General features: G+C 44.6%; 1 protein-coding gene across 3 annotated transcripts in view; it reads right to left on the reverse strand.

Annotated features, from left to right (window-relative positions):
* The window catches only part of LOC140496411 (uncharacterized), a 138,177-nt gene that overhangs the window by 10,470 nt on the left and 100,920 nt on the right, over window positions 1-26,787 (reverse strand). The window contains exon 13 of one of the 3 annotated variants that reach the window (XM_072596122.1): window positions 14,724-24,365. The exons of 1 other annotated variant lie outside the window; for it this stretch is intronic. In XM_072596122.1, the coding sequence (XP_072452223.1) occupies window positions 24,332-24,365 (34 nt within the window). In that variant the 3' untranslated portion in view covers window positions 14,724-24,331. Of the gene's footprint in view, window positions 1-14,723; window positions 25,390-26,787 lie in introns of those variants that run through there. One more of the 3 variants, XM_072596103.1, reaches the window with a different exon arrangement.

A 26,787-nucleotide genomic window follows, 5' to 3' on the forward strand; every position in this document is an offset into this window, starting at 1 on the left:
CAACTAATCTAAGACAATACTCAGGCTTGTCATTTATTTTACTCATGTGTTCGAGGCATATTCATGTGCAGAGCCCTGATTTTTGTAAACAGAAAGAATCATACGTTTACATTTGGAATTACATTGGGAAAACATTGCACGTTTTTCAATGAAACAAATGCTTGGAGAGGAGTGGGGGTTAACAAAGTAATTAATCTTAATTAATATAAGGGGCAAGAGGTTTAGAGGGGATGTGAAGAAACATATTTTCACCTGGGGACGGTGGGAATCTGGAACTCACTGCCTAAATGGATGGTAAAGGCAGAAACTCTCACAGCATTAATAAGTATTTAGATGTACACTTGTGATGCCAAGGCAGACAAGGCTATGGATTAGTGGTGCTGGAAGAGCACGGCAGTTCAGGCAGCATCCAACGAGCAGCGAAATCGACGTTTCGGGCAAAAGCCCTTCATCAGGAATAAAGCTTTTTTCAGGTAGTCGCGAAGGGAACGGTCTTTGCGGAAGGCGGAAAGGGTTGGGGAGGGAAATATATCCCTGGTGGTGGGGACTTTTTGGAGGTGGCGGAAATGTCGGCGGATGATTTGGTTTATGCGAAGGTTTGTAGGGTGGAAGGTGAGCACCAGGGACGGTCTGTCCTTGTTACGGTTGGAGGGGTGGGGTTTGAGGGCAGAGGTGCGGGATGTGGATGAGATGCGTTGGAGGGCATCTTTAACCACGTGGGAAGGGAAATTGCGGTCTCTAAAGAAGGAGGCCATCTGGTGTGTTCTGTGGTGGAACTGGTCCTCCTGGGAACAGATACGGCGGAGGCAGAGAAATTGGGAATACGGGATGGCATTTTTGCAAGAGATAGGGTGGGAAGAGGTGTAATCCAGGTAGCTGTGGGAGTCGGTGGGTTTGTAAAAAATGTCAGTGTCAAGTCGGTCGTCATTAATGTAGATGGAGAGGTCCAGGAAAGGGAGCGAGGTGTCAGAGATGGTCCAGGTAAATTTAAGGTCAGGGTGGAATGTGTTGGTGAAGTTGATGAATTGCTCAACCTCCTCGCGGGAGCACGAGGTGGCGCCAATGCAGTCATCAATGTAGCGGAGGAAGAGGTGGGGAGTGGTGCCGGTGTAATTACGGAAGATCAACTGTTCTACATAGCCAACAAAGAGACAGGCATAGCTGGGGCCCATACGTGTGCCCATGGCTACGCCTTTGGTCTGGAGGAAGTGGGAGGATTCAAAGGTGAAATTGTTAAGGGTGAGGACCAGTTCGGCCAAACGAATGAGAATGTCAGTGGAAGGGTACTGTTGGGGACGTCTGGAGAGGAAAAAACGGAGGGCTTGGAGGCCCTGGTCATGGCGGATGGAGGTGTAGAGGGATTGGATATCCATGGTGAAGATGAGGCGTTGGGGGCCGGGGAAACGGAAGTCTTGGAGGAGGTGGAGGGCGTGGGTGGTGTCTCGAACGTATGTGGGGAATTTCTGGACTAGGGGGGATAGGACAGTGTCAAGGTAGGTAGAGATGAGTTCAGTGGGGCAGGAGCATGCTGAGACAATGGGTCGGCCAGGGTGGTCAGGCTTGTGGATCTTGGGAAGGAGGTAGAACCGGGCAGTGCGGGGTTCCCGGACTATGAGGTTGGAAGCTGTGGGTGGGAGATCTCCTGAGGTGATGAGGTTCTGTATGGTCTGGGAGATGATGGTTTGGTGATGGGGGGTGGGGTCATGGTCGAGGGGGCAGTATGAAGAGGTGTCCTCGAGTTGGCGTTTGGCTTCAGCGGTGTAGAGGTCAGTGCGCCAGACTACCACTGCGCCCCCTTTATCCGCTGGCTTAATGGTGAGGTTGGGATTGGAGCAGAGGGATTGGAGGGCTGCGCGTTGTGAGGGTGAGAGGTTGGAGTGGGGGAGGGGGGTCGACAGGTTAAGACGGTTAATGTCCCGGCGGCAGTTGGAAATGAAGAGGTCGAGGGCAGGTAATTGGCCAGCGTGGGGTGTCCAGGTGGATGCAGTGTGTTGGAGGTGGGCAAAGGGGTCCTCGGAAGGTGGGTGGGAGTCCTGATTGTGAAAGTAAGCTCGGAGGCGGAGGCGACGGAAGAATTGTTCGATGTCACGGCGTGTATTAAATTCATTGATGCGTGGACGGAGGGGGATGAAGGTGAGTCCTTTGCTGAGGACTGATGGTTCGTCCTCAGTGAGTGGGAGGTCTGGTGGGATGGTGAAAACTCGGCAGGGCCGGGTGCTGGGATCTGGTGTGGGTGTGGAGCTGGGAGTGGGGTCGGAGCCAGTACCTGGAGTGGGTGTGATGGTCGGGGGAATGGGGGTGGAGGCATGAGCAGGGGTAATGTTTCCCTCGGGGTTCTGGGGGGTGGGGATAGTGACAGTGGGGTCTGTGGGGGGCATGTCAGCAGAATGCAGGTGAGTGGCACTGGTGGGGGCGGAAGTGGTGGTGATCATGGCAGTAGGGGTGGCAGAAGTCACTGAGTGTGTGGCATCAGCGCTGATGTGAGGGCCGGAAGTGGCTGTGGGAGTGGCCATGATGGGGGTGGAAGTGACATCATCACTCAGCGTGGGGTTGGTAGCTGCATCAGCCGCATGGCTAATGGCGTTTCCGAGGCCAGGGGAAGCTTCTGGAATGTTTGAGGAGCGCTGGTTATGGAGGTGGGTGGATAAAAGTTTGTTGTACTTACAGTTTTTGATGTTTGAGATGGAATTGAAATACTGTTTGTTGAGAGTATGAATTCTCCTGAGGATGTAGTACAGAGTGGGTCCTTTGCAATTCTGAGAGAGTGTGGCCCTCAGCTGAGGCAGGGCTGACTGGAGAGAGGTTAGGTGCCGGCGCATTGCTGCAAGCGTGGAGCGGAGGATCTTGAAGGAGAACTGTTGCTGGTGTTTTTGAATCTGTAGTCTGTACTGTTTGTCCTGTTCGGGTCCGAACTCTGCTGGTTTAAAGGTGGTCCGGAGTCCGTGTGGGATGAGTTGGTTACGGAGGCAGGCACTGAGGAAGCGAATGTGGCTGTGGTACCGAGTTTGTTTCACGACATGGTTGAAGAGCTTCAGGGCAGAGGAAGTGACCTGGGAGTTGCAGTGGGAGAGGGACTCCCTGAGATTCTTGTAGAGAGAGGAGGAAAACTTCTTCAATGCAGGCATCCTTGCAAGAGGATTCGCAGTCGGGTTAAAATCAATGAGGTAAAAACAATGACTGCAGATGCTGGAAAGCAAATACTGGATTAGTGGTGCTGGAAGAGCACAGCAGTTCAGGCAGCATCCAACGAGCAGCGAAATCGACCAAGTGCTATAAAATGGGAATAGAATGGCAAAAGCTCAGTGGGTTGAAGGGCCTTTGCCTGCGCTACAGACCTCTAATACTTCATAACCATTCACTGGTGCATTTCCTATGGCAATATCTTGACCAATCTGCCTATTTTGAATTTAAATAATAGCTTGGAAGTTCACTGTTCCCTGGTGCATTCACCAAGGCAACCCTTCTACAAGTCAGAGTCTACTTGCCAACCAATCAGTAACCTCTTCTCTTGCATTACATATTATTATTCGTTTTGAGATTTAATACTCTTACAATTCTGTCCTGAAAAGTGCAAGATGTAAAGTTTCAATGGCTTCTATCTTTCCTCAGCAATACTCAGGCTCTGTGCCACCAAGAAACTCAACATCACATATGTTATTGGAGAGGGTTAGAATATTGAAATGTTAGGCTGAATTTTCCAAGCCTCTAAACAATGTGAGCAATAGCCAGTCAGTTGGAAAAATATTGCAAGATTGGAAAAATTAGATTCTGAATGTTGAGAAGGGCTCATGTTACTTCTGCTTTGTCTTGATGTTTGGCACAGAATTGTGGAAGCTCAGTATTGATGGGAATCAGCACAAAGAAATGAACATGTAGATTGAAAGGAGACCCTAGATTACCAGCCTGAGCCTGTGACACACTCTGCTAGGTGTGAATTGTGTTGGTCCTCCATCACCATCTGAAGCATAATGTGCAATGGAAATGAAACGTGCCTGTTGGAGCATATTTTTCCCATCTGAGCACAAGAGGATCAATTTATAAATGATGTGAGGCGCTTAAAAGGACAATTGCATTGGTCTAGCAATTTCACACTACAGACTGTAGACATCAGTAATCATAGTACCTCTGTGCATGAAACCCATTCAATATGGGTTACAAATCCTGGCTTCAAATAGTTTTGACCATGTGATTGGTCATTACTAATTGATCATAGTCATTTTTGTGAAGCCAAAGTTATCAGAGATGGCCTTAAGTGTGGCCTCTGTGCCACATGTTCATTCAGGGGCTGTTGGTATCACTGGCTAAACTAGCATTAATTGCCCAACCACTAATTGCCTACATTCTGGATTAGTGGTGCTGGAAGAGCACAGCAGTTCAGGCAGCATCCAAGTAGCTTCAAAATCGACGTTTCGGGCAAAAGCCCTGCATCAGGAATAAAGGCAGTGAGCCTGAAGCGTAGAGAGATAGGCTAGAGGAGGGTGGGGGTGGGGAGAAAGTAGCATAGAGTACAATGGGTGAGTGGGGGAGGGGATGAAGGTGATAGGTAAGGGAGGAGAGGGTGGAGTGGATAGGTGGAAAAGGAGATAGGCAGGTAGGACAAGTCCGGACAAGTCATGGGGAGAGTTACTTAGCTGGAAGTTTGGAACTAGGGTGAGGTGGGGGAAGGGGAAATGAGGAAACTGTTGAAGTCCACATTTGATGCCCTGGGGTTGAAGTGTTCCGAGGCGGAAGATGAGGCATTCTTCCTCCAGGCGTCTGGTGGTGAGGGAGCGGCGGTGAAGGAGGCCCAGGACCTCCATGTCCTCGGCAGAGTGGGAGGGGGAGCTGAAATGTTGGGCCATGGGGCGGTGTGGTTGATTGGTGCGGGTGTCCCGGAGATGTTCCCTAAAGCGCTCTGCTAAGAGGCGCCCAGTCTCCTCAATGTAGAGGAGACCGCATCGGGAGCAACGCATACAATAAATGATATTAGTGGATGTGCAAGTAAAACTTTGATGGATGTGGAAGGCTCCTTTAGGGCCTTGGATAGAGGTGAGGGAGGAGGTGTGGGCGCAGGTTTTACAGTTCCTGCGGTGGCAGGGGAAAGTGCCAGGATGGGAGGGTGGGTTGTTTGGGGGAATGGACCTGACTAGGTAGTCGCGAAGGGAACGGTCTTTGCGGAAGGCGGAAAGGGGTGGGGAGGGAAATATATCCCTGGTGGTGGGGTCTGTTTGGAGGTGGCAGAAATGTCGGCGGTTGATTTAGTTTATGCGAAGGTTGGTAGGGTGGAAGGTGAGCACCAGGGGCGTTCTGTCCTTGTTACGGTTGGAGGGGTGGGGTTTGAGGGCGGAGGTGCGGGATGTCGATGAGATGCGTTGGAGGGCATCTTTAACCACGTGGGAAGGGAAATTGCGGTCTCTAAAGAAGGAGGCCATCTGGTGTGTTCTGTGGTGGAACTGGTCCTCCTGGAAGCAGATCCGGCGGAGGCGGAGGAATTGGGAATACGGGATGGCATTTTTGCAAGAGGTAGGGTGGGAAGAGGTGTAATCCAGGTAGCTGTGGGAGTCGGTGGGTTTGTAAAAAAATGTCAGTGTCAAGTCGGTCGTCATTAATGGAGATGGAGAGGTCCAGGAAGGGGAGGGAGAGATGGTCCAAGTAAATTTAAGGTCAGGGTGGAATGTGTTGAAGTTGATGAATTGCTCAACCTCCTTGCTGGAGCAGGAGATGGCGCCAATGCAGTCATCAATGTAGCGGAGGAAGAGGTGGGGAGTGGTGCCGGTGTAATTACGGAAGATCAACTGCTCTACGTAGCCACAAAGAGACAGGCATAGCTGGTGCCCATATGTGTGCCCATGGCTACCCCTTTGGTCTGGAGGAAGTGGGAGGATTCAAAGGAGAAATTGTTAAGGGTGAGGACCAGTTTGGCCAAATGAATGAGAGTGTCGGTGGAAGGGTACTGTTGGGGACGTCTGGAGAGGAAACAACGGAGGGCTTGGAGGCCTGGTCATGGCGGATGGAGGTGTAGAGGGATTGGATATCCATGGTGAAGATGAGGCATTGGGGGCCAGGGAAACGGAAGTCTTGGAGGAGGTGGAGGGTGTGGGTGGTGTCTCGAACGTATGTGGGAAGTTCCTGGACTAGGGAGGATCGGACAGTGTCGAGGTAGGTAGAGATGAGTTCAGTGGGGCAGGAGCATGCTGAGACAATGGGTCGGCCAGGGTGGTCAGGCTTGTGGATCTTGGGAAGGAGGTAGGACCTGGCAGTGCGGGGATCCCGGACTATGAGGTTGGAAGCTGTGCGTGGGAGATCTCCTGTGGTGATGAGGTTCTGTATGGTCTGGGAGATGATGGTTTGGTGATGGGGTGTGGGGTCATGGTCGAGGGGGCAGTAGGTAGAGGTGTCCTCGTGTTGACGTCTGGCGCACTGACCTCTATACCGCTGAAGCCCAACGTCAACTCGAGGACACCTCTTCCTACTGCCCCCTCGACCATGACCCCACCCCCCATCACCAAATCATCATCTCCCAGACCATACAGAACCTCATCACCTCAGGAGATCTCCCACCCACAGCTTCCAACCTCATAGTCCGGGATTCCCGCACTGCCCGGTTCTACCTCCTTCCCAAGATCCACAAGCCTGACCACCCTGGCCGACCCATTGTCTCAGCATGCTCCTGCCCCACTGAACTCATCTCTACCAACCTCGACACTGTCCTTTCCCCCCTAGTCCAGGAACTCCTCACATACGTTCGACACACCACCCACGCCCTCCACTGCCTCCAAGACTTACGTTTCCCTGGCCCCCAATGCCTCATCTTCACCATGGATATCCAATCCCTCTACACCTCCATCCGCCATGACCAGGGCCTCCAAGCCCTCCATTGTTTCCTCTCCAGACGTCCCCAACAGTACCCTTCCACCGACACTCTCATTCATTTGGCCGAACTGGTCCTCACCCTTAACAATTTCTCCTTTGAATCCTCCCACTTCCTCCAGACCAAAGGGGTAGCCATGGGCACACATATGGGCCCCAGCTATGCCTGTCTCTTTGTTGGCTACATAGAGCAGTTGATCTTCCGTAATTACACCGGCACCACTCCCCACCTCTTCCTCCGCTACAATGATGACTGGATTGGCGCCACCTCATGCTCCCGTGAGGAGGTTGAGCAATTCATCAACTTCACCAACACCTTCCACCCTGACCTTAAATTTACCTGGACCATCTCCTTCCCTCCCCTTCCCAGACCTCTCCATCTCCATTAATGACGACCAACTTGACACTGACATTTTTTACAAACCCCCCGACTCCCACAGCTACCTGGATTACACCTCTTCCCACCCTATCTCTTGCAAAAATGCCATCCCGTATTCCCAATTCCTCCGCCACCGCCGGATCTGCTCCCAGGAGGACCAGTTCCACCACAGAACACACCAGATGGCCTCCTTCTTTAGAGACCGCAATTTCCCTTCCCACGTGGTTAAAGATGCCCTCCAACGCATCTCGTCTACATCCAGCACCTCCGCCCTCTGACCCCGCCTCTCCAACCGTAACAAGGACAGAACGCCCCTGGTGCTCACCTTCCACCCTACCAACCTTCGCATAAACCAAATCAACCGCCGACATTTCCGCCACCTCCAAACAGACCCCACCACCAGGGATATATTTCCCTCCCCACTCCTTTCCGCCTTCCGCAAAGACCGTTCCCTCCGCGACTACCTGGTCAGGTCCACGCCCCAAACAACCCACCCTCCAATCCTGGCACTTTCCCCTGCCACCGCAGGAACTGTAAAACCTGCGCCCACACCTCCTCCCTCACCTCTATCCAAGGCCCTAAAGGAGCCTTCCACATCCATCAAAGTTTTACTTGCACATCCACTATTATCATTTATTGTATCCATTGCTCCCGATGCGGTCTCCTCTACATTGGGGAGACTGGGCGCCTCCTAGCAGCGCGCACCAATCAACCACACTGCCCCGTGGCCCAACATTTCAACTCCCCCTCCCACTCTGCCGAGGACATGGAGGTCCTGGGCCTCCTTCACCCCTGCTCCCTCACCACCAGACGCCTGGAGGAAGAATGCCTCATCTTCCGCCTCGGAACACTCAACCCCAGGGCATCAATGTGGACTTCAACAGTTTCCTCATTTCCCCTTCCCCCACCTCACCCTAGTTCTAAACTTCCAGCTCAGTAACTCTCCCCATGACTTGTCCGTACTTGTCCTACCTGCCTATCTCCTTTTCCACCTATCTACTCCCCCCTCTCCTCCCTTACCTATCACCTTCATCCCCTCCCCCACTCACCCATTGTACTCTATGCTACTTTCTCCCCACCCCCACCCTCCTCTAGCTTATCTCTCCACGCTTCAAGCTCACTGCCTTTATTCCTGATGAAGGGCTTTTGCCTGAAACGTCGATTTTGAAGCTACTTGGATGCTGCCTGAACTGCTGTGCTCTTCCAGCACCACTAATCCAGAATCTGGTTTCCAGCATCTGCAGTCATTGTTTTCCCCTTACTAATTGCTTACAACGCAGTTATGAGTCAGCCACATTGTTGTGGATTTGGAGTCACATGTAGGCCATTCCAGGTAAAGATAGCAGATTTCCTTTCTAACGGATATTGTCACATTTTATAACAATTGACAGAGTTAAAAGGCTACCTTTAGACTAGTTTTTTGATTCCAGATTTTTATTGGATTCAAATGTCATCACCTGCCATGATGGGATTTGATCCCATGTCCTCCAGGGTATCAAGTTACGAGTTTAGTGGTGTTACCACTACACTAACTACCTCCCCCTAAATTTCTTCCTTGAACTGTAAAAGATCACCAAAATGCTGCTGTTTTTATTGGGTGATGTATGCAGTGTGAATGGGGCTACATAAGGTTTCAGTAATCTCTGACTGTATATGTATGACACAGTAGATTGGATTCAGGCATTGCCAGAACTCCATGGCCCTTCTTGTTGGTGACCTTAGTATGTTGCATGGTTTGGAGGACATTGCTAAAGTGTCCTTTGTGTGTGATGCGAATGCTCACTGCTCACATTATGAAGGACCTGTTTTGTTTCTGATATTGCCTCCGTATGTACAATGTAACTGTGAGGAATGGATTCAGCCTTTGTCACTGTAGACACGGTGAACAAAGCCATGCAGAAATTGAGGAGGAACAGATGCACTCGATGGTAGATGCATAACAGGTCATGGAATTTAAATTCAACATAAAAAAATCTGGAATTAACGATGACCATTCTCAATTATTAGAGAAATCTATCTGGTTCACTAATGTCTGTTCAGGATGGAAACTGCCATCCTTACCTGGTCAGGCAATGCGGTTGACTATTAACCGCCCTCTGGGCAATTAGGGGTGTGAAATAATGACTGGTCTAACCAGTGATGCCCTCATCCTGTGAGCAAATAGAAACACAAGGAAGCCTGGAAGCAGCAACAGCTTCCAAACTGAAGAAGTCACAACGGAAGGTCCTCTCAGAAATATAAGGAGATACAGAGGGTCAAGGACAGTCGATTGGCCTTGAGACCATTTCCTCAGGATAAGCTGGGCAGCACAATTGCTTGGTGGTTAGCACTGCTGCCACACAGGCGCAGGGATCCGGGTTCAATTCCAGCCTTGGGCAACTGTCTGTATGGAGTTTACATATTCTCCCGATATATGATTAGATACCTTACAAAGTGGAAACAGGCCCTTCGACCCACACCAACCCTCCGAAGAATAACCCACCCAGACTCATTTCCCTCTGCCTAATGAACCAAACACTATGGGCAATTTAGCATGGCCAATTCACCTGACGTGCACATCTTTGGACTGTGGGAAGAAACTGGACCACCCAGAGGAAACCCACGCAGACACGGGGAGAATGTGCAAACTCCACACAGACACTCGCCCAAGGCTGAAATTGAACCCTGGTCCCTGGCTAACCACTGAGCCACTGTGCTGCCCTATTTCCATTTACATGGCCTTCCTCCGGGTGCTCCAGTTTCCTCTCTCAGTCCAAAGATGTGCAGGTTAGGTGGATTAGCCAAGCAAAATTTCCATAGTTTCAAGGGATGTGTAAATTAGGTGAATTAATAATGAGAAATGCATACTTATCAGGGATAGGGTGGGGGGGGGGGGGGGGGCAGGGGTGAGGTTAGGTGGGATGCTCTTAAAAGATTTGGTGTGGACTTGTTGGGCTGAATGGCATGTTTCCACATTGTCGGGATTCTATGAAGCCAGGTGCATTACCAGCACAGACTGATGCTATCCCAGGACACAGTGACAGAACATCGCTTGAACCTGAAAGGGTTGGTGACCATCCAATCACAGTGGCCATCAAGGTGACAGCTGCCTTTATGAAACTGGCTGCTTCCAAAGATTCACACGGGGACCTGCATGGGACCTCACAGTTCTCAATTCACAAATACATCATGGTTGTGACAGATCACACTGCTTCACCTTGTTTCTCCATGGCGAGACCAGTGCTGCAGCCTGGGCAGTAGGCTTCAGCCTCCTTACTGGCATCTTTCAAGCACAGTGCCCTCCATGCTGTATATATGTTGCACTGAGAACACCTTAGTGTCGTCATCATCATCGAGGCAGTGGCAGTGGAGTCAGGGAGTCGTGGTTGTGGTATGTCCAGCTCAGGCAGCGGTGAGGCAGTGGGGAAGGGGTGACGCTGCAGGTATTGTTGGTGAACCAGCTCATGGCTGAGGGAGCAGAATGAAGATGGACTTACTTTCAGTTATATCATTTTATCCTTAAACTATTCAAAATGGTGTCAGATTGTGGAGACAGTTGAAGCTTTTCACTGTATTTTACTGTATTATTCATTGGAGAGTACAAGTGACAATAAATCATTGTTCATCAGAATGCAGCAGACATCATTAAGGGGTTGTCTCAGGTTCCTGTTTTGTTTCCAGGACCAAATGCCTTAGAAACATGGCGACAGGGAGACAAGAGGCTACCTTCTGAAACCATAACCAGTGATTCCATAAAGCAAGCCCCATCTGAAGCTGAGTGTACATATAATATAGCTCATTCTTCCACTAAGGCCATTGTGAAGCAGACAATAGTTTTCCTGTAGATGAACGAAAGCAGGCAAGGAGATGATGCCATAGATGGTGAAGAGCTGAAAGAATGGCAGCAGCTGTCTGAGGATGAAGATGCTCAGGACTCACATTACCTTCAGTATGATACAGCAGTGCAACACTGGGTGCAACAAACCAGACAGGACCTAATTGATACCTGGTTGCAATAGATTGAGCTTAGAGCACCAATTTTCAATCCTTTGAGATTTTTCAGCATGTGATGCTTCTAATGACAAGATGTTATGCTACACTGGGCATTAGGGAAAAAATAGCACTCCTTCAGGCAGGTTTCTAATGTGTTACAGCAATAAGGTTGCCTATGCAGCTTGTAGCTGCAGTTTCAATGTCAGTCAATCAGATGGGTGACATGTCAAATTATTCCAAATCACTAAGGTGGTATGCTTTAAATTGAACCTGTTATTTCTAGACTCTTACCAAATGTTAACCATTTTTTTAAAGGTAAATACAGTACCCTAAACTGCTGGACTCTATGAATTTCAGACTAAGAAGGCACTGACTAGGCTTGTGTACTGAAAGAAAAGTATTATTTATGATTAGATTCCCTACAGTGTGGAAACAGGCCCTTCAGCCCAACAAGTCCACACCAACCCACCCAGACCCATTCCCCTACATTTATCCCTTCACCTAACACTACGGGCAATTTAGCATGGCCAATTCACCTAGCCTGCACATTTTTGGACTGTGGGAGGAAACCGGAGCACCCGGAGGAAACCCACACAGACACTGAGAATGTGCAAACTCCACACAGACAGTTGCCTGAGGCGGGAATTGAACCCAGGTCTCTGGTGCTGTGAGGCAGCAGTGTTAACCACCATGCCACCATGCCGCCCCAAATAATTATTACAAATAATTAGACTATAGCTACAGGTAAAAATATATAAACCGCTGGCATTATGCAATACTACTAACTAAAACTCTTGATTCCTTTCAAACTCGCCCCTTACAAACACACAGACAAACAAGTCTGGAAACTAGATAATTGGCAGAGTAGAAGAACTGGCAAATCATTTCAGTGATCTTAATTTGCCAGTTCTGATATTGGGATGATCCTTCTTTGACCATCCAGGCCCTTGATGTTCAGTTGTCTTCATCTGAACTAGTTTATTAGAAGTATAGCATCAGTTATTCACAAATAAAATTCTTTGATTTGTCAACTCAAAAATCACAGCTGCAGGAAACGTGACTGGTTGTCTTCAAGTTTTTACTGTAGGGAATAGGCAGCTCCTGCTGGGAACAAGAACTAAACGCACTCACATGTTTCCAATTCCAACCTGCTCAGTTAACTGAGAACCAATCAGTTTCACTTGTGAGTAACTCCTTAGTTCCTGTTCATCTGCTTTTTGCACAAATCCATAGCCACAAAAACACTGTTCGAATTCCTCACTATAGAATTATGCAGCCATCCTGGTTAATCCCTTCTTTTAAAAACAGTTCTTGATTTAGATTACTTACAGTGTGGAAACAGGCCCTTCAGCCCAACAAATCCACACTGACCCTCCAAAGAGCAACCTACCCAGACCCATTCCCCTACATTTATCCCTTCACCTAACACTACGGGCAATTTAGTATGGCCAATTCACCTAACCTGCACATCTTTGGACTGTGGGAGCAAACCGGAGCACCCGGAGGAAACCCACACAGACACTGAGAATGTGCAAACTCCACACAGACAGTTGCCTGAGGCAGGAATTGAACACAGGTCTCTGGCGCTGTGAGGCAGCAGTGCTAACCACTGTGCCACCATGCTGCCCATCTTTCACATTGCCCTCCACAGCTTTTAAATAAAAAGTCACAGTCCTTAGAAAATAGCAGTATATTTACAAATGTAATTTTGTGAAATGTTACTGTGCCACCTAAATGCCCGCAGCTTTTCATTTTTGGTTGCCCTGTCAACTACGGGTATTGTGAAGGGCTATTTTTGGCTGACAGCAAATCATCTGTTTCATAGCTGGGAGTTAAATATGGCAGAGGCCCTGGAAATCCCAGGAATTCCCAGCAGTGACGAGTACTTCTGTAGGTGGCATTCATAGGGGCATGAACCATTCTTCATGAGGTGAGCAGTGCAAAATTGCAAAGAAATCTTGCTGGAGCTCACAGAGAGAAACTCTACATGTAGTGCCTGAAACTGATACTTAGCTAATTGTTGTTAAAATTAAGTCCATTGAAATCTTAGGTCTGGACTTGCCCTCTGAGCCCTGCTGACAAACTGATATATGGTTAGAAACTTACATTGTGTGGCAAATAGCCTCGAATTGTGCTGTTTCCCTGGTGCAGCCAGAATGCTAGCCTGTGATCACTTTAAGTAATGATGGTGGGGTGGGGAAGCGCTCAGAAGCCTTTCAGCTTGAGAAGAGCAGCAAATAACGACAATGGAAGGTAAGGTTTGAAATGGAGGTACTCTTTCCAACTTCTTGCAATTTAAATTTGAAAATGACTTTTGCAGCCAGGCCACCACCATGGAATTTGCAGCATCTAAGCAGGAAGGGCCAGTCTCTAGACCTGAATAGGCTGCCCTCCAAGCAGTTAACTTTGCTCCTGCAACCTGAAAGCCCCCATTCAGCACTATCACTGAGGCTGTAATAGGCCATTAACAACCTTAATCATTTGTCCATCATGTACAAGGCTGTTTGTGGCACAAGTGCTCCAACCTCTGCAGGCTACAGAATGAAGCCAATTTACCATGGCCAATCTACCTAACCTGCACGTCTTTGGACTATGGGAGGAAGGTAGAGCACTTGGCAGCAACCCACTTGGACATGGGGATGGCATGAAAACATCCAGTCACACAGGGCTGGAATCAAATCCAGGTCCTTGGTGCTGTGAGGCAGCATTGCTAACCACTGAACCATCATGCTGCCCAAAAGCAACACCCTGTTTTGGAGAGTTTTAATTTCAGTTTTAGTGTCAACTGCAAATCAAACATGACACTTCACCTTGACATTTCAAACTATTCTTTATTTTACTGTATATATATGTAACAATAATTTACAGTATTCCAAAAGAACAGTTTACATCTCTTTCTAGAAAGACAAACAAAATTATGTTGAGCTATTTGCACTTATATGAATAAGAAATTATTATCAAATTTTTCAATAGCCTGTGTGCAGTTTACGCCAAGGATTGAAAGAGATGCTACACTTTGAAAATAAGTCAAAATTCAGACAACTGATGTCTATAAGCAAAGTACACAAATTTATTCATTTCATGTTGCACCTGTCAGATCATAGACCATCAAAAGTTTCTGTTCACTAAGGGACAAGAGCAAGGTGACATGTCTGTTTTTCTGTATAGTTCACCAAAAGAGAGCCTTTTTGCATGTTCTATTTATGTGGCCATCTTAACCCAAGATCATGAGGGTGTTGATAATTGTAACCTACAGTATCAATGTAAAATGTCTACACTGCACACCATACAATTATAACTTTTATATTTTCAACCTTCCCTACTGCTATATTTACAATGTCAGAAATAAGGAGAAAGTGAGTACTGCAGATGCTGGGGATCAGAGTTGAAAAATGTGGTGCTGGAAAAGCACAGCAGGTCAGACAGCATCTGAGGAGCAGGAGAGTTAGTGTTTCAGGCAAAGCCCTCCATGATGAAGGGTTTATGTCTGAAATATCGACACTTCTGCTCCTTGGGTGCTGCCTGCCCTGCTGTGCTTTTCCAGCGCCACACTTTTCGACAATGTCAGAAATAAGTTAAAACTTTCCTCTGGATGTTATGTTTTTCCATTGTCCTCCTGGTCAATTTTAAATAGGCTAAAACCAAACTTCATAGATATCTGTGGATACTTAGGTCAAAGAATATTTTAACCTTGCTGCTTTTAAAAATCTTTATTAAGATTAATGAAATTATCCACTACATATAATTATAATATCCTCAGATATATCCTGGTTTCTGATGTGACACAGCATGGTTATAATTCCCACATTAAGAGATGTTTCCAACTCAGTAGGGAGATTTCAGAATAGCTGCAATGCATGGCATTGACATATGACAATTTCTTAGCATTTTTAAATGAAAATAATACAAATTAAATAAATAAATCCACAAGAGCAAACACAAATTAGTAACGTAAATGTCATTATACCTTCCAACAAGGCAACACACTCCCTTTAATAGAGAAACTATTAGTACTGATCTATAACACTCCCTTTGCCACAATATTCTTTCAGCAGAGTTCATAACCAGTTCTAGACAAGAATTGTATATGCATCTATTCACAAACTATATCTGGACAGTTGATCCTAGTTCATCCAATCAGAAAAACTTGCACTCTTTCGTAACAGCATCTATTTTTTCTTTAGTCATCGCGAGGTTTATTCCGTTTATTACTTTATTCAGAAGTCAATTCCACATGATGATCATTCTTGAAGAACTTCTTGATATCAGGCCTAAATTTGCCACTCATTAGTTTCTTCCTAACACAATTACATATAAAGCTAGAAATGAGTCTAATGGCTCTCCTTCCAGGTTAGAATATTCATTTTATTATTGTTGACCTTGATAGGTACAGTATTCACAACGCAATCTGACTTTAGTAAGGTATCACTTCTTCTTCAGTAGCTTAAAATGTATAATTCTATTTGGTGGTTGGCATCCATTAACATCCCTTAATCCTCTTTTAATTTTAATTATTGATTTATTTTGCATTAAGAGAGTCAATTAAAGATATATTGAAAGAGAAATGATTGATGACACCAACAAGTACTTTAGTTATATTGTGACTATATGGATTTCTGGACAGCTGCTACTTTATGAAAACTAACCAATCCTTTGCTCTTTTTATTGAAGGTTAGAGCATGGTGACATATATTGTGCCAAACTGGGCCATTGTATCATATTTGCATTATGTCTATTCTTTCACAATGGGGACATCGCCGCTTTCAAAGGAAAATCAAGTCCATATAAACAAATACAATTGAATACATCTCTCATGGTCTTTATTTTTCCTCTGAAGAGAGAATAATGCGAGCGACGACATTATTTCCGGTATCAAAAGTTAAAGTTATGTGGGAAGTTGTCGTCCTCTTTATGGTAAAGCAAAACCTAGCAACCAAATTGAAGTTTTCAAGTGAATCAAGGGCATGGCAGAAGCATTCTGGTTAAATTATTCATTATCTTGAAAGAGTGAAGTACAAAAGGTTAAGTTTAAAATAAGTCATAGAGACATACAGCAATGAACAGGCCCTTTGGCCCCACTTGTCCATGCTGACTAGGTTTCCTAAACGGCACTCATCTCATTTGCCTACATATGGCCCATATCCCTCTAAACTTTTCCTCTCCATGTACCAGTCAAAATGTTTTTTAAATGCTGTAATTGCAACTGCCTCTACCATTTCCTCTGGCAGCTCATTCCATACACACACCACCCTCTGTGTGAAAAAGTTGCTCCTCAGGTCCTTTTAAATCGTTCCTCTGTCACCTTAAACCTATGCCCTCTAGCTTTTCACTCCCCTACATTAGGAAACGGACTGTAGCTATCTATTCACCTTATTTATGCCCTCATGAATTTATAAATCTCTATATGGCAACCCCTCAGTCTCCTACACTCCAGGGAAAAAGGTCTCAGCCTCTCCTTACAATTCACACATTCCAGTCTCGCTAATATCATTATAAATCTTGTTTGCACCCTTTGAAGTTTAATAACATCCTACCCAAAGCAGGGAGAACAGAATTGTGTGCAGTATGCCAAATGTGGCCTTACCAACAGCTGTAACATAATAAATGAGAAACTCCAAGAAGAAAGGGTAGATGAAGCAGTTTCATCTAAAAAAAATAACATTATGGAATATTTTTTCTATGTGGCGAATTGAAGTTGCCAATACAAGTGAGTTGAGCATTTCAAAGGCAAATAGGGATGGGCAATAATTGCTGGTCTAACCAGAGATTCAAGTCTCACAAATGAACAGAAAAGAGAGACAAGTAGATGCTTTTCAAAACATACACACAGACATTCGGGGTTCAATAAGATGACAGACTGATGAGGTTGATTAATAATAAATAGAGCTGTTGGATCTAAAACTTATTTTCTACTCCCTAAAATTCTGAAGTGACTAACAAATCAGGAATAAAATAAAACTGTTTTGAAACACCTTGGCATGGATGAGTGTGATTATTCTATATTTATTATTTTAACATTCAGAATCAGTTTGTGACCTGATTTAATATCAAACTGGGCTAGAACCACTCAAAATTGCAACTAAAGACTTCATAACACTGCCATTATTGCAAATCAGCTTACTTCAAGGGTGCTCACTTTGTATTGCACCAATTCTTTTTCAAAACAGAAACACCAGCAAGTTATTAAAACAGTTATTAAATACTGAATTAATAAAAATAAAACTGTCCACATTACTCCAAGTAAAATCATCTTCATCTGCCTATAAACATTCACACACTCAAGCAATTATGCGCATCTGACTTGGTTCTTGGTGACTAGAAATTAATTCCAATGCAAAAAAGGATAAGTTGGATTAATAAGTCAATCAGGAATTAACATGATATAATATACTACACAATATTCTTTTAAACTCCAATACAGCACTTATATTCATGTCTTCCTCACTGCCTGACAAACTGTACAAGTCAAGCATCCCTGCACAATATGCCACTTGTTGCTTTTTGTATATAAGTGTCAGAATATGTATTTCTTTGCCATGCTTATTAAGTTGAATTTAGTTTAAAAAGGCTTTTCAACCAGATAAATACACTACAAATAACAGGATGTGTTTCTTCAAGTAAAAACATTCTTATGTGCATCACAACAGAATTATATAAAGATGTAAAGAACAAACATGCTGCTATGAAGTGGCGTTAGAGAAAACTACTAAGCTAAGAACATTATTTACTATAATTTAGTGAGAGAATACATTACAGTAATGTAACAGTTAAAAGTTCTCTTAAATAGCCATTATAAGTACATGAAATACAAGCTCAAAAAAGTTCCAGGCAAAGCCCACTACTGAAGTAATTCTATATTACTTGCAATACATTTGTTGCACTAAAATACTCCAGATATCTGTTATTGGTATCCTTGGAACAAAGAATGATTGCTTTTCAACACTGATTTTCTTGCTTTTTTCATCCTAATGGAACTATTGCAAGTTTGTATGAAATATAGGCTTTTCTTTAAGATGGATAGAATAGGCTTCTGTAAGTGTGGAGTATTTTTTCAATTTTGGTTAGGGAGAGGAACTGGAGGCTGTACTGGGTAGGGGGTGCCATTCCTCCAGGATTGGCCTGGAGTTTCCAGGAATTGAAGGCCACTGTCCAAAACTCTACGATGTACATGCCTCAAGGAGAAAATATTAAAAAGGATTTATTTTGATATTTCGTTCAAATGTTTTCTTTACCAGATAATAAAAACATTGAGAATGGAGGTGGGGAAGGGCTGGGTGGGGGCGGGAGGATCATTTCCTTAGTTGACCCTTTTGTTACATTACATAATGAATCTTTTTACTTTCCAATTGGCTTAGAAACAAAGATGGGTGTATTGGGTGACTGTTACTGAAACATGGGGAGATTCATGCAATGAAACATCCACATTAAAACAGTCGACAGTCCCAGTGGTGGTGGGGGTATGAAGTAGAAGCCTACAACCCTTAGATGTAGGACTGAGAAGAGCACTCTCACTCCTCCTTGCCCACATTTGAAAATCTTTCCAGATGGTAACAGGCGCTCCCAATCATAGAAAGAGACAGTAAAAAAGTCCACCAATTCAGTCCATTATGAATGCCAGCCATTTAATATAGTGATCCAAATGGACTCACTCTCCTGCTGTTTCCTCATAGCCCTGCAATTCTTTTTCACTTCAAGCAATCATTTGAATGTTAACTGTTACTGGAGGTGGGGTTCAAGAATGAGGGGCTTGCACAACTCAAAAATTAACTCTTTCACCACTGCAGACTCAAGTTCAGATTCCAAACATTTAAGGGTTGTCTGAAATAGTTGTTAAGAATTTTGAGTCCAATATTTTCTAGTAAGCCAAACAAACAGCAATGTATACTGCCATAGCACCTTTAACATAGTGAAGCATCCTTAGGCATTTGAGGGAAATAGCTACAAAATAATATGCAATGCCAAATCTACTTCAGGAAATATTAGGGCAGACAGCCAAATTCTTGTTCAAAGAGGTAGGTATTTAGAAGAGTCTTTAAGGAGGAAAGAAAAGACAAAAAGGAGAGGTTTGATTACAAAATGCTATAGCATCAAATGCATAATTATTCAGGACCATGAATATGTACAATTTGTGACACTCAATGACATGATTTTAAAATCCTGGATTCTCTATCAAAAAATAAACTAACCTTGAGGAATAATCTGCATTATCACAAAATTATGTAATATAACAGCAAATCAAAAAATCCAAAAACTGATCGGCAGACACAACTTCCATCTCCAATTATTATATTTTCCTCCACTAAACTTGAATTGAATCACAAATTGCACTTCTTGGCAGTCGCTGACCTGTCCACACATTAAAGCAACCAACTAAAAATTAAAAAAAATCAATTAATAGACATGCCTGTCATTATCAGCAATTACTCATGTTGAGGATTGTTTATTTTTGCAGGTGGCTTGGTGGAAATGAGCTGTTAGTGTTGGCTGTAGGTTCACAGGGAGTTTGTGAGCTCTATGTTAGCTGTACAGACTCTCTCACAGTGAGGAGGTAGTGCTAGTGGTGGATTGCTGGCTCAAGCAGCTACTGTCTCTTTCCATCACTCTTTCAATGGATGGTCTTGTTGAGTAATAGGGTCATTATGACACAGAGGGAGACCATTTGGCCCATTGAGAGCATGGCAGCTCTCTATAATGCAACTGAGTCAGTCCCATTCCCACATTTGATTCATGTAGCCTTGCAAGCTTAATTTACTGGTGCCCACCCAGTTTTCTTTTGTAATTATTGAACGTCTCAATTTCCACATTCTTGCAGGCAGCAAGTTCAAGGTCAATACCACCTGCTGCGCACAAAAGCCCCTCCTTACATCCTCCCTAATGCTTAAAACCTCAAATCTGTGATCAGTGATGTGGGCGACACGGTGACACAGTGGTTAGCATTGCTGCCTCACAGCACCAGAGACCCGGGTTCAATTCCTGACTCAGGCGACTGACTGTGTGGAGTTTGCACATTCTCCCTGTGTCTGTGTGGGTTTCCTCCAGGTGCTCTGGTTTCCTCCCACAGTCCAAAGAAGTGCAGGTCAGGTGAATTGGCCATGCTAAATTGCCTGTGGTGTTAGGGGTATGGGTGGGTTGCAGGTCGGTGTGGACTTGCTGGGCCCGGGGGGGCCTGTTTCCACACTAGTCTCTGGACCATCAACAAATAAGCATGCCCACCTTTGTCCATCTGAATCATACGTATCAGAACCTTATATACTGCTATCAAATCTGATTGGAAGGTATTGATGATAGATCACCATTTTGCTTATGATTGAGCATTTGTAACCAACATGTTGATGTTAACTGAATAGAGACTTTGAGATTTGCCTTTGTTTGAAGGGGTCCCTTGAAGTAGCTGTTTGGGTAATCTTGAGTTTGGCATTCTGAGAACCTATCGTCTGCACTTCAGCTGATGTAAAATTATTCAGGTCTACTCTTGGCTTGCCTGGGTCTTGGAGGATGCTCATATTTGTTCTTTAGTGCTCCGAACTGATTTGCAAAGTCTTTCTAAGACAAACATGGATGACGTTATTCTAGGGCCTTGATGTGGCAACTGTAAGTTGCTTCAAGCTTCAGCACTGTCGAAAATTAGGGGAAAATGATTGTCTGACAATCCAATTATAGTATTGAGTCTGTTATCATGATTCTCAAAAATCCAAGTCCATTGGCTGAGCTCATGATTATTAGCCTTCAGCCTTAAAGCTTTAAATTTCACATGAATCTCAGTGGAGGTATTGATTTGATTTGGGTTGGTAAAGCATTTTTGTGGGCAGGATAATGCCCAAGCTCTCATTGGTTTCAATGAATATGTCAATTATCTGTTGCAGTTCTTCTTCAGGTGGAATACTAGTGTGACAATCATAAGCATATTGCAGTTCTATTATAGAAATAGTTATTTTTCTTGATTGTAACTGATGGTTGAGGTTGAAGAGTTTGCCATCAGCATGATAAGTCATTACCACATCAAGGGACCTTGCAATAATAAATTGCTGCATTGCTGCCGGATTGAGAATAGCATCAGTATAATGCCACCCCCTATTTAATGCTTGTTTTGACAAGATGGGGTAAGTAGTAGAGCCATTGCATTCAACTGTTTTTTCTATATTGTCATGTAGAAAACAAATGATGTTATTAAATGGAGCTGGGGATTCATATAGGCATGCTGCAGCACCACTCAAAGAGCGGTTTGATTTACTGCATCATTGGCTTGTGTAAGCTGGAAAAGGAACATATTTTATTTATGTGCACAATATTACGAATCACATATCAGTATTAAAGGGTTATTCTGTTATCTTTCAAAGACCCACTGCAAAAGGCAGGGCAATAAAGTGCAGAGACATATTATTCAAAAGGTTTTCTAATTTACTTCACGAGAAAAGAAATAGATGTCGTTCTAGTCATAGAGACATACAGCACGGTAACAGACACTTTGGTCCAACTTGTCCATGCTGACCATACATCTCAATCTGACATCGTCCCATGTGCCAGCATTTGGCCCATTTCCCTCTAGACCCACCCAGATACCTTTTAAATGTTGTAATTGTACCAGCCTCCACCACTTCCTCTGGCAGCTTGTTCCATACATAGTAAAAACAATGACTGCAGATGCTGGAAACCAGATTCTGGATTAGTGGTACTGGAAGAGCACAGCAGTTCAGGCAGCATCTGAGGAGCAGTAAAATCGACGTTTTGGGCAAAGGCCCTTCATCAGGAAGAAAGGCAGTGAGCTTGAAGGGTGGAGCGATAAGCTAGAGGAGGGTGGGGGTGGGGAGAAAGTAGCATAGAGTACAATAGGTGAGTGGGGGAGGGGATGAAGGTGATAGGTCAAGGAGGAGGATGGAGTGGATAGGTGGAAAAGAAGATAGGCAGGTAGGACAGGTCATGGGGACAGTGCTGAGCTGAAATTTTGGAACTGGGGTGAGGTGGGGGAAGGGGAAATGAGGAAACTGGTGAAGTCCACGTTGACACCCTGGGGTTGAAGTGTTCTGAGGCGGAAGATGAGGCGTTCTTCCTCCAGGCGTCTGGTGGTGAGGGAGCGGCGGTGAAGGAGGCCCAGGATCTCCATGTCCTCGGCAGAGTGGGAGGGGGAGTTGAAATGTTGGGCCACAGGGCGGTGTGGTTGATTGGTGCGGGTGTCCCAGAGATGTTCCCTAAAGTGCTCTGCTAGGAGGCGTCCAGTCTCCCCAATGTAGAGGAGATCGCATTGGGAGCAATAGATATAATAAATGATATTGGTGAATGTGCAGGTAAAAGTTTGGTGGATGTGGAAGGCTCCTTTCGGGCCTTGGATGGAGGTGAGGGAGAAGGTGTGGGCGCAGGTTTTGCAATTCCTGCGGTGCAGGGGAAGGTGCCAGGAAGGGAAGGTGGGTTGTAGGGGGGCGTGGACCTGACCAGGTAGTCACGGAGGGAACGGTCTTTGCAGAAGGCGGAAAGGGGTGGGGAGGGAAATATATCCCTGGTGGTGGGGTCTGTTTGGAGGTGGCAGAAATGTCGGCAGATGATTTGGTTTATGCAAAGGTTGGTAGGGTGGAAGGTGAAAACCAGGGACGGTCTGTCCTTGTTATAGTTGGAGGGGTGGGGTCTGAGGGCGGAGATGCGGGATGTGGATGAGATGTGTTGGAAGGCATCTTTAACCACGTGGGAAGGGAAATTGCGGTCTCTAAAGAAGGAGGCCATCTGTTGTGTTCTGTGGTGGAACTGGTCCTCCTGGGAGCAGATACAGCAGAGGCGGAGGAATTGGGAATACGGGATGGCATTTTTGCAAGAGGTAGGGTAGGAAGAGGTGTAATCCAGGCAGCTGTGGGAGTCGGTGGGTTTGTAAAAAAATGTCAGTGTCAAGTCGGTCGTCATTAATGGAGATGGAGACGTCCAGGAAGGGGAGGGAGGTGTCAGAGATGGTCCAGGTAAATTTAAGGTCAGGGTGGAATGTGTTGGTGAAGTTGATGAATTGCTCAACCTCCTCGCGGGAGCACGAGGTAGCGCCAATACAGTCATCGATGTAGCAGAGGAAGAGGTGGGGAGTGGTGCCGGTGTAATTACGGAAGATGGACTGTTCTACATAGCCAACAAAGAGACAGGCATAGCTGAGGCCCATACGTGTGCCCATGGCTACCCCTTTGGTCTGAAGGAAGTGGGAGGATTCGAAGAAGAAATTGTTAAGGGTGAGGACCAGTTCAGCCAAACAAATTAGAGTGTCGGTGGAAGGGTACTGTTGGGGACGTCGGGAGAGGAAAATACGGAGGGCTTGGAGGCCCTGGTCATGGCGGATGGAGGTGTAGAGGGATTGGATATCCATGGTGAAGATGAGGCATTGGGGGCCGAGGAAATGGAAGTCTTGGAGGAGGTGGAGGGCGTGGGTGGTGTCTCGAACATATGTGGGGAGTTCCTGGACTAGGGGGGATAGGACATGTACCACCCTCTGTGTGAAAAAGTTACCCTCAGATCTTTTTTAAACCTTACACGTAAGCCCTCCAGCTTTGACCTCACCCAGCCTAATAAAAAGACCTTAACTATTCACCCTATTCATTCCCTTCATGATTTTATAAATCTCTATAAGGTTTATAACCTCAGCCTCTGATGCTCTGGGGAAAAAAGGCCCCAGCCTATTCAGTCTCTCCCTTTCTTCAATCCATTGTTCTTTTGCCACTACTCAATTAGATTAGGCTAATCTCTGCCGCCAATTTATCTGACTTTGTGTCTTATCTTCTGAGTAAAGGGAAAAAAACCTTATTGGAAATTGAACCGAGGCCACTGATTTCCAACCATCAAATAATGATAGAGGTCTCAAAGGTGCAATTGGCTTCACTACTACTGTCTAGAGAAGATCAGAAAGGTCCATTGATAGGATGAGTCATTTGTGCCAAAAGTGCAGTGAATGATTGTCACATTAAGTCCTAATCATTAAATCAGCAGGAACCTCTCCTTACTTTGGAGTCTATTTTTCTAATTTTCAATATCACTGATGATACTTCCTAATGTTTGAACTAATGTTTGATACTTCCGAATATCATCATAGATGACCAGTAGAACAACTGGTCAATAGATTATAGCACAATATTGTTTACAGATTGATATCCAAAGTTTGTGTATGACATGTTACTCTGGTAGTGAAGCACAAGAACAAATGTAGCTGCAAAAGAAAAGGAACATTTTCATGTAAGTCCACCCATGTTAAATAATTTGGAATACCTGAAACAATCCAGACAGCAATACTGTTTTAGCAAATATGCATTACCATGGAAAAGTAATTGCTGTCAAAGTAACAGCTAAAGACAATTTTTTTTATCTCAGTAAACACGATGGGGTAAGATATTACACATCATTAAATAAAACACATATTTTAAATTGTTAAAGTTGCATGGCTCCTGAGCATAACCTTTTGCTAATTGAGAGAATGCCTAGCATGTATTGGATTAAAATGGTCTTTTCTTCCAAAAAGGATTCCACTGAAATGAACAACAATTAAAATCATTCTTAAAACTGGAAAAAAAATCAAATCTAATAAATAATGTGTAAAGCCCAGGATGTCTCAGATTAGACTCCAGTTCAAAAAAATGGACATAAGACAAATAAATAAATATTTCCAAATGACAATCAGTGCCCTTTCTTGGTTGAAGATAGGTTTATGTACAATTGACAGTCTCATTAACGTGCAAAATGGAACATAGCTCTCTTTTTGCTTATTTGGGCATCTTTACGTGAATTGCAGAGACCGATTTACTTTGTCAATAATCATTCATACTGAATTTATAATAGCCTAATTCTGACAGTACAAGCAGACCTTCAATTATGTACCAGATTAAGTTTGGGTGCCTTTATGAAAATAAACAGCAATGATCATTAGCTACTCTTCAAAATCTTGGACAATTAAAGACTTTAATGAGAAGAAATATAAATAATATTAACTGCATTTTGCAAACTCAGGAAATTCAATTCCAGTGCAGACAGTCAGAAATCCAGGCCTCTCAACTACAAATGCTGGACAGATGAAGTCAGTGAACTGGTGCTGGAAGGCATGAAGTAACTGTCCACTTTGCGCATTGAAAAACGACAATTGCCCAATGTCACAGTTCACAAAGACACCAATTCTTGCTGGGAAATCGGTGATAAGGACATCATATGATGCACCATTGTGAAGAAATTCATATCTATGCCTATTAGAAAGAGAAAGAATGTAAACAAGATAACAAATCAGGCATATGCAAAGCAGAAAGAAACAACCCACTGGGCTGGGAGGAGTGTTCAGCAGTGAGTATCACTATGAAACAGACTGAAAGTGTGGACCTACGTAAGAAGGGCATAGAGTTTGGATTAGTAGGTCTATTTCATTTTAAATGTGCCACAATGATTTGTCCAACACTTTCAATTTTGTTATCTATTTTAATGAGCTAGAGGAGGAGACAGAATGTAAAGCATCCAAATATGCTATAGATGCTGAACGAGGTGGGAGAGCATTTATCATTAGAACACAAGGAATTTACAAGGGGATATAGATAGATTGAGCAGGTGGGCTAAAAACCTGACAGGTGGAGTTTTATGTAAGAAAGTGGAGGTCATACACTTTGGTAGGAAGAATCAAAAGGCAGACTGTTATTTAAATCAAGAAAGACTCCGAAAATGTACACATTGATGTATTTGGAAGCTTTTGTACATGAAACACAAAAGGTATTGCAGGCAAATACAACAAATCATTAAGAAGGCAAATGGAACTTTTGAACCCTTTATCGCTGGTGGGCTGGAGTTTAAAAATAGTGAGATCTTGTCCTAACTAGAAAGGGTGTTGGTGAGGCCATACCCAGAACACTGTGTACAGTTCTGGGTCCCTGTATTTAGGAAAGAATATACTGGCATTGAAGGCAGATCTAAAGAAATTCACTAGGCTGATTCCTGGGATGAAAGAGTTGACTTATCAAGAATGGCGAAACAGATTAGGCCTTGGTTCATTAGAACATAGAATAGTACAGCATAGTACAGGCCCTTCAGCCCTCAAAGTTGTGCTGAACTTTTATCCTACTCTAAGATCAAACTAACCTGCATACCTTTTATTGTACTATCTTCCATCTGCCTATCCAAGAGTCGCTTAAATGTCCCTAATGTATCTGAGTCTACTGCCATTGCTGGCAGTGTATTCCATGCACCCACCACTCTCTGTGTGAAGAAACTACCTCTGACACCTCCCTTAAACCTTCCTCTAATCACCTTAAAATTATGTTCATTTCTGCCCTGGAAAAAGTCTCTGGCTATCCACTCTATCTGTGCCTCTCATCATCTTGTACACCTCTATCTAGTCACCTCTCATCCTTCTTCACTCCAATGATAAAAACCTGAGTTCCCTCAATCTTTCTTCATAAGACATACCCTCCAATCCAGGCAGCATCCTAGTAAATCTTCTCTGTACCCTCTCTAAAGTTTTCACATCCTTCCTATAATGAGGCAACCAGAACTGAACACAATATTCCAAGTATGGTCTGACCAGGGTTCTATAGCGCTGCAGCATAACCTGTGGCTCTTAAACTCAATCTTCCTGCTAATGAAAGCCAACACATCATATG

The sequence above is a fragment of the Chiloscyllium punctatum genome, chromosome 2 (genome assembly GCF_047496795.1).
Source record: "Chiloscyllium punctatum isolate Juve2018m chromosome 2, sChiPun1.3, whole genome shotgun sequence".
Taxonomy (NCBI): domain Eukaryota; kingdom Metazoa; phylum Chordata; class Chondrichthyes; order Orectolobiformes; family Hemiscylliidae; genus Chiloscyllium; species Chiloscyllium punctatum.